This window comes from Gymnoscopelus microlampas (assembly GCF_963454915.1).
Source record: "Gymnoscopelus microlampas genome assembly, chromosome: 4".
In the NCBI taxonomy this organism is placed as follows: domain Eukaryota; kingdom Metazoa; phylum Chordata; class Actinopteri; order Myctophiformes; family Myctophidae; genus Gymnoscopelus; species Gymnoscopelus microlampas.
The window spans coordinates 24,266,096-24,275,304 of NC_139941.1; the positions used below are offsets into that span (position 1 = coordinate 24,266,096).

Genomic DNA, 9,209 nt, shown 5'->3' on the forward strand with positions numbered 1-9,209 from the left:
CCATGAAAGGAATGTGGTGCTGAAGCTGAAGCTCTCTTTTTGTAGCTGAGAATAATACTGCTGCGGCACGCCACTACAGCGGCTATGCATGTTTCACTGTTGCTACACTACAAGCTCCATTTTAACTCCCTAACTTGGCTTTAACTCCATACTTATGCAGATTTGAACAGTGTTAAATAGTATAGCGGCAGCATTGAGTTAATTGAACTCTGTTGTGTGTCATTTTAGCTTTCTTTGGACTATTCAAAAATAGCAGATATACAGGCTCATATATGAGCTTGTAGATCTGCTATTCGCAAATCTTTGAATATATATATATTTTTAGAGCGAACATTTTTAACTAAAATCTTGCTTCTGGGGGGGCCTGGAAGAACATATTTTGAGATGGGGGTCCGCGGCCAAATACATATAATTTTGGGGGTCCTTGACATGAAAAAAGTTTGAGAACGACTGATATTATACAGTAGCAATATAGGTTTAAAAAAAAAAAAAACTGTTAGGATTTAGAAGACATTTGAAGAATCCGCAGAAGCAAAGATTTGCCCAACTGTTCACGATTTTTCAAAAAATAGCAGATGCGTTCCCGGTCTTAAAGGGTTAAATACATACTGTATTTACTGCCTTCCCAAAGAAAATGGATCAGCAGCCTAAAGTATATCATTTGTACACGGCTATCAAGGTCATACTGTAGCACAAACAAACAGTGAACCGCGTTAGCGTTTCTGTAAAAACGCCACCATTTGTCTTTTGTGTAGGAGGCGGACAGCCTGTTAATGAGTGGCTGAACATAGAAACATCAGATCGCCCCCCCCCCCCCCCCCCCCCCCCCTCCTTGATCAGCTGCCTATGCTAAGTGGCTGGTGTCGATAGCCTTGACTCGGCTCTGCCCACACCGGTGATGAAGATAAGACATCTGGGGGTGTGTGCGTGTGTGCGTGTGTGCGTGTGTGTGTGTGTGTGTGTGTTCAGTGGTGTAAAGTAATTAAGTACATTTACCCAAGTACTGTACTTAAGAACAAGGTACTTTTACTTTTCTGGAGTATTTCCAATTGTCTTTACTTGTACTACACTACTACACATATTGTACTTTTACTCCACTATAATTGGAAAACTTAAAAAAATTCATTTATATCTGGAAAGTTACTTTCCAGATATAAGTTATTACATTATGAAACCATTAACCATTAACCACTTTAGCCCTATGTTGTACCTAGGCTATTTTCAAACATTTTAGTACTTTTACTTTTGATGCACATTTTGCTACCAATACTTTTGTACTTTTTACTCAAGTAAATTTTGAATTCCGGACTTTTACTTGTAACAGAGTACTTCTACATTACAGTAATGATACTTTTACTCAAGTAAAACATTTGAGTACTTTTTCCACCACTGTGTGTGTGTGTGTGTGTGTGTGTGTGTGTGTGTGTGTGTGTGTGTGTGTGTGTGTGTGTGTGTGTGTGTGTGTGTGTGTGTGTGTGTGTGTGTGTGTGTGTGTGTGTGTGTGAGTGTGTGCGCACGCGCGTGTGTGTTCGTGAGCGGACAATGACATGACGAACAGAGTGACAGAACGGGAGGAGAGGAGAGTGCAGTGGAGTGAGAGAGAAGTAGGGCAGTGAGAGGAGAGGAGTGATGTAAAACTGTGCGCGTGCGTGCGTGGGTGAGGGAGCGAGGGAGGGCGGCCAAGGTTCATTAGAGTGTCGCCGGCTGCCTCCGCACCAAATTAATAAGGTTCTCTCTCTCTCTCTCTCTTTCTCTCTCTCTCTCCTCCTCCTCCCTTCCCCTGCATCTGCTGAATATGAGCGGCGATGTGAAAAAGAGCATCAGATCTCCAATCGCCTCTCCCGCGCACTGACTTAAGAAGCAGATTACAGCTGATGCACCGACAACATTAAAGTGACAGCGGCTGGGGGTCGAGAGGCGAGCGAGGCAAGCGGGGGCTGGAGGAGGAGGAGGAGGCGAAACGAAAGACAGACAGACAGAGAGAGAGAGAGAGAGAGAGAACATGCGGTAGGCCACGGAAGAGCGCTAGGCAACAGGGGGGAGAAAAAACTCAACTAAACGAAGGGACGTTAGAGAGAGAGAGAGAGAGAGAGAGAGAGAGAGAGGAGTGCTACGAAAAAAGGAAAGAAAAGTACAAGCCAGAAGGAATAAGATTTCATCTCTCGTCTCGTCCTCCTTTTTCTCCCATTGTCAAAATGAACACGTCCCCCTGGCTTTTCCACTGCCTTCTTCAACGTTCTCTCTCCTTGTTTTCCTTTTGTCGAATCAAATGAATGCACGGGCACGCTGATTACATGCCCAGAGCACCGTGTGCTACGGAGAACCGTATGAATGTTAAAGAACAACAACAACGCAGACAGGGAGAGATGGGGGGCGGGGGGAGCGGTTTTAACCCATTCAATCCGGGGAACGCGTCTCTGTCGTTTTAGATTTATTTGGCTGTTCAAAAATAGCAGATATGCAAGTTCATAGCGCGGCACCGAGCGCAGCGCTATGAGCTTGTAGATCTGCTATTTTTCGATAAATTCATGAACATTTTTGCAAATCTTTCAATATATATTTTTTAAAGCGAACATTTGTAACTCAAATCTTTGCTTCTGGGGGGTCCCTGGAACACAATCGCTTTAAAAATATATATATTCAAAGATTTGCACACATTTTCACGACTTTAAAAAGAAATAGCAGATCTACAAGCTCAATGCGGCATATTTGCTATTTTCGAATTGCCAAAGAAATCTAAAATGACAGAGACTCGTTCCCGAATTGAATGGCTTTAAAGCAACGTGACTAGACAGTTCTGTCCTGGAAATGTGTTGGGGTTTGTGTGCGTGCGTGCGTGCATGCGTGTGTGTGTGTGTGTGTGTGTGTGTGTGTGTGTGTGTGTGTGTGTGTGTGTGTGTGTGTGTGTGTGTGTGTGTGTGCGCGTGTGTGTGTGCGTGTGCGTTTGTGTGTGCGTGCGTGTGTTGGCGTGCGTGCGTGCGTGCAGCAAGGGCACCGTCTTGCAAGTCATTTGAGCTTTGATGAATGGATCTGGCCATGCTGACAGAAGAGCAAAGAGGGGACGCAGCTGGGAGAGGGAGGGAGGAAGGGGGCCGGGGGGCGGGGGTGGGGGAGGTGGGGGGGGGGCAGGTTAAGGATCACTGCAGAGGAGTTGACAGATCCCAAATGGTGGCCGTTGGAGAAATGCTTGGCTTCGCTGCTGCTGCCAGGGGGAACGATCCACACAAGACACAAAATGGTGCCCAAAAGACAACTTTAGTATACAGTAACGGCTCCTCTGCTCTCAACGGTTTGGAGCAAAAGGAAGAAAAAAGAAGTCCAAACGTAAATTTCGCTGTCACCAAACGAGTGTGGGAAAAAAGCAGCGCCCGAAGCTGCTCCCCCCATTTGATATGGGGTCTTGACACGAGACGGCAAAGTGTATTTTTAAACCGTGTTCTCTGGCCGTGATGGATGGGGTCTGCGCGCAGAACGCGGTCCGACTGACTTGTGTTTGACCCCAATCCTTGTCTACAGGAGACGGCACCTGGTGCCTCGCCACAACGCCATTAGTGGTCAACCACACAGGCGTTCACACACGCTTATATACAGTACACACGCACACACGCACACACACACACACACACACACACACGCTGAGAGTCAAAATGGTATACACAGACACAAACACCCTTCCGCGGTGGATATTTTTAGGGGATAGGATGCAACCACTGTGGTTGCTAAACCTCTGCCTGCTGCCGGCAGACGCTCAGAGATTCACACCCCATGGGTCTGACAGGAAAGGAAGTTACTTCCTGACAGCAACCACAAACCGTGTACGCACACACACACACAAGCACACACACACACGTCACGCACACGCACACACACACACACACACACACACACACACACACACACACACACACACACACACACACACTATAAGCGTGCAAACCCTGTGTTGCTCGGGATGTCTTTTTGTCGAGAGAATCAGCGCGTTATGGAACAGGTCATCCAGGAACATACAGTACTTACAAGTTTGAGCGTTCCCCAACTGTCGTTTTTGACATGCCACCTACAGTATAGCAGCTAGCAGCCATCAGGTGTGCAGTGTCTTAACGTTCAAACAGTTTGCCTGTGTGTAGCAGAGCTCTCTGCTTGCCCCCGAGACAATGTCCCAACACATCTGTGAATGCTTTGCCGGTATCAGTGGTGGAAGTCACGGACTCATATTTTGGTTTTACTTAAGTAAAAGTATCAATACCACAACGTACAAATACTCTGTTACCAGTAAAACTTTGGTATTCAAAATTGACTTAAAAGTAAAAGTACAGTACAAAAGTATTGGAGTCAAAATATACTTAAAGTACCAAAAGTAAAAGTACTCTTCATGCAGAATATCCCATTTCACAAGTTTTCAAATGCATTAAGATTTTTTTTTTGAAAATAGCAGCTCTACAAGCTCACAAGTCGTTGTAGATCTTCTATTTTCAAATAGCCATAATATATAGGGCTGAAGTGGTTAATGTATGTTTTGTAATAATAATCAAAATCTGCAAAGTAACTAGTAACTAAAGCTGTCAAATAATTGTGGAAAAAGTACAATATTTGCCTCTGAGATGCAGTGGAGTAGAAGTATAAAGTATTAAAAACGGAAATACTCCAGTAAAGTAAAAGTACCTAAAAAAAGTACAGCACTTGAGTACATGTACTCCGTTGCTTTACACCACCAACACATCTGTGAATGCTTTGCCTGTATGCCATAATTCGTCAACCACCATGACTAACCCTACCAAATCCACTTAAGAGTCAGCATGACCGTAATTAAGTATATGGACGATTTCTCTCTCTCTCTCTCTCTCTCTCTCTCTCTCTCTCTCTCTCTCTCTCTCTCTCTCTCTACCTCCTCTCCGGAGACAGACTGAGGGTTGAAAAACATGTCTCGGTTAAAACTGTTGTGCAGAAATTAAAGCATGTTGAACACAAAGTGACCTCGTTGTAAGTGATTATTTGTATATCTCCTGTGTAACACGCTGATGTGTTTGTTTTTCAGCCTCCACCATCGCTGACGGGAGGAAAACGTGCCTGAAGCTCAAAGTTTTCGTCCGACCAGCAAGTAAGCCTTTCGCATGCGACCCAGGATTTTTGGAATAGCCTGTTGTTGAATGATGTCTCTGGACAGAAAGACGTATGATGTTGACGTGTTCTATCTCTCTGGTTACTTCAGTGCCTCCTGAATGACCTCTTGCTTAATTGTTCAACATGTTCCCACTCATTTGTCACAACTTGCTTTTACCTGCTTTTGATATGGACAAGAAAATAATTTGACCAAACATTTTGTTGGAAACATGAACAGTATCATATATATATCACTGCTGCTGGACAGAAACCTTGTATCTCCACGTTTACTTAAGTTTGTTTTACGTTTTTTTTTTCATAAATTGATGCCCTATTTTCTACTTCGTCGTATGACTGTCGCAGAAAGTTTAGGGAAAATAGCAGATCTACAAACTCTCAAACATGTCACATTGTGACACGTTGTGAGTTTGTACTGTTAGTAGATGTGCTGTTTTCAGATCTATTTGAATAATAATGACAAGCCCAAAATAGGGATTCCAAGGATGAAGTGGTAAGTCTCTCAGTGAGTTTTATAAATATTCAACTAATAAAACGTATTACAAGAGCTTGAAGTTGTGACACTGTTTGATCCAATGGTAACACAGGTTATTTTTTCCCCCATTTCCTGAAGAGTAACGATGTTGGACATACAAGGTTTCGGCCCGACCGCGTTGATATACAGTATATATATATCTACAGTACACATTGAGTAAAGATCTCTTAACACTGCATACTTCATGTGAATGTTGCCATGAGCTTTGTTGCTTGGAATGTTTGATCTCAAGGCCAAGGGGTGGGAGGGGAGGGGTCAGAGGGGAAAGGGGTGGGGCTTCAAATGTCACTAACCTATTTGGCTTACCTCTAATGATCTCTTACTCTCCCCTATGTTTTCTATTGTAGACAACTGTGTGAAAACTATAGGCGTACATGACCGCGTTTTTGATGTAAACGACAAAGTAGACAATTCATTAGAACCACGAGGTTAGTATGGCTTCCTGCTCCTATGATTCCTGACATTATGTTTTCCATGCATCTGTTTGTCCTCCTTTTTTCCTGTACTGTACCCCCCGCCCCCATTTCTCTATGAGCCAATCCCTGCTCACCGGCTCCTGTCATGCACTTCCTTGCTCGCTTGGTCCCGTCCTTTTCATTGCATGGTGATAAATACATAACCCCCGCCATGCGTTTCTTGTCAAAACTCACAAACAGCTTTGTTATCCTTTGTGACCCTCTTGGGAATGTGCAACATTTTCAACGTTTTTTTGATTTGGTGTCGGTAAAGTCGTTTACTACACAGAATGCTGTTGCTGTTGCTTGCCAGCTGCTCGCCGCGCTCCCTGTCATTCCCCATGTAGACTAACTGTTATTAGTCATTTCATGGCATCGCTTGAGCAATGTTTGCTGCACTCAGAACACATGGCATTATTACGGCTTCCTACATGAGTGTAACCCCATGCCACTGAACAGAGACCCCCCACGGCCTCCACATGCTGCCTCCTCACTCCCCGGACCCCCCCACCCCACCCACCCCACATCCCCTCGGACTGAAACAACACTGCCTCAATGGGAAAATACATCACCAACTGTCAAATACACATCAAAAACACATTAATCACTTCTAACGGAGCTTTTTGAATTGTATTTGACATGGCATTAGTAATTATAGCTTTCTCCAAAAATGGGATTTTTTTCTTTTTTTTTTAAGTCTCAGATTCTGAGAATATGACATTTTCAGTATTTATTCATGGCAGCGGTTTGGCCTGGTGTTCAGGGTTTATCACGAGCTGTCACCTCGCTGATCCGTGGGGCCGCGTGTGCACACACACACACACACACACAAGAATGCACTTGAACACACGCCACACATGAACACAAGTACACTCGCATACACGTACACTGGCATGCACATACACACACGCGCGCACACACACACACACACACACACACACACACACACACACACACACACACACACACACACACACACACACACACACACACACACACACACACACACACACACACACACACACACACACACACACACACACACACACACACACACACACACACACACACACACACAGCCTCAGAACAGGGGGTTAGGTTTTGATTTATTAAGGCCAGATCCCAGGGCAGTTTCTGAGCCTGTGACTTGCCTGTCTGTCTTCCACAACCTGTTTTTCTCCTCTCTTTCGCCTGTCCCTCTTTTTGCCTGCTTCTCGCCTCCTTTTTTCAGTCTCCTTGTGTGGCTGCTTTGTGGTGCGCTTCGCTACCTGCCTGCTTCTGTCTGTCTCTGCATATGAGCTTTCGCCTCCTCCCCAAACCCCACTTCACAGAAACGTATTCATTCACCTCTTATCTTATTTCATGTACCACATTGTGCCCCCAGAGTCTGATTATTATTCACATGTCCATTGCGATGTCCTCCACTTGCCTGTACTTAATCTGTTTGTCATGTGTGCCGTGCACGGTCGACCCTTTTCCCCATGGTACCCGCAAACACATTGCAGTGCATAGGTACTGATGGTGAAGCCAGGCAGACAGAGGACATACCTCACCTTGTGTGCAAATTCATAATGTCTCTCACAGTGAGAGCACTGGCTTATAGGTTCACTGTCCAGGTCATGAGACAAAACAAACTCCGCTGGGCCTGGGTTTCGGTTTACGTATCCTGTTTTAAGGAAATTTACGAGTACAGGCCCAACCAGCTTACTGCTGCCCAGGAGTCAGCATATACAGAGGATCAGCTTACGGGATAGCTTGTCTTTATATGGACTAGAACAGCGGCTCTACTGGCTCCATTTTATTCATGCCTCTTATCTGCTGTCTTACAGATTACACTAGGCACTGATAGTTATCACAAGAGTAAGGGGAATAGTACTATACTGTGGCTTGACAAATGAATTGGTTACTCTTTATAAAGTGCCTGTTGATACCGTTAGCATTGGCATAGCATTTACTGTTGCAAAAACAACCCGTTTAAATTGTAATTATTCTTTAAAAAAAGACCTGTGTGCTATAAATATTGACTAATTATTTCTTCTTCTTGTCATCTTTAGACGACACCAGTCATGAATCAGCGGAGCCTTCCCGAAGCGACGCAACGAACGCTGCGCCACACCTGCGGATAGCAAGTCCACTTCTGGCCGCACTGCTGGTCTGCCTAACAACACTCTTCACCTTATAGCGCCTCCCTCTTTCCTGGAGGGGAATTATACCTGGTGCGGCCTGAATCTGCCCAATGCTGAGGTTGCAGGGACAGGGTGGGGATTTTTGGTGAAGTGAATTGGGGATTTACTGTAGATGGGACATCAGAGTGGGCTTCTCAAGGATCCCTCTATATATTTTTTGTTTTCATATAATATTTAAGTGGTCTTTCTCCGTCTGTGAGTTGAAAAAAAAAGAGAGAAAAAAAAAGCTGACGTTGGAAGTGGGAGAGACAGTTTCCCGCTCTTTAACCTCCAACTAAGATGCCAAATCCCCTTTTTTGACACTTAGTGATTCTTGTTTTCCCGTGACTTTTGACATTTCTTTACGTCATGCCTACACCATGTCATTGCAGCACTGATATTTACACACACGCACGCACGCATGCACGCACACATACGCACACACACGCGCGCATACACACATGCACATGCGTACACACAGTTACCTATAGAAAACAAACCTGCCACTACACTAACACTCTATGGCAGTAGCTATCGTATTATAGGTTGTAAACCATAGCAGCAGCACGCTGTAGGAAAGTAAAAGATTCTAGGTTGTAGAAATGGTTGTTGCACAAGAAAGATTAAGATAGTTGTCATCGAGACTTCCCCCAATAAGAAGCCTTTCCACCATCACCTTGCTGGGTTTGAGGGTTTCCTTTGCTCCTCTGCTTTATTGGAAGACAAACGAGTGATGGATTGTATTGATGGTAGGTTATTATGAAACACTATGTGGTGTACTGTATGTCCGTTGACATACAGTACAGTCCAGAATGCTGTTGGTTTGAATTTCAAATTCATAATTTTCTTTATGGTTAAACAAGGTCCAGACAAAGTGTGCGTTAAGGAGAAAACATACTAGTCTTGACCGGAGGGAGTTAAATTGGTTAAAACAGC

The 9,209-nt window shown here is 44.4% G+C and overlaps 1 protein-coding gene across 2 annotated transcripts in view; it reads left to right on the plus strand.

Moving 5' to 3' along the window:
• efna5b (ephrin-A5b) overlaps positions 1-8,796 on the plus strand; it is a 133,523-nt gene extending 124,727 nt beyond the window's left edge. Inside the window, exons 3-5 of one of the 2 annotated variants that reach the window (XM_084055019.1) lie at positions 5,036-5,098; positions 6,001-6,081; positions 8,163-8,796. In XM_084055019.1, the coding sequence (XP_083911145.1) occupies positions 5,036-5,098; positions 6,001-6,081; positions 8,163-8,290 (272 nt within the window). In that variant the 3' untranslated portion in view covers positions 8,291-8,796. The remainder of the gene's footprint in view (positions 1-5,035; positions 5,099-6,000; positions 6,082-8,162) is intronic. The other variant, XM_084055020.1, reaches the window with a different exon arrangement.
• Positions 8,797-9,209: the final 413 nt, after the last annotated feature.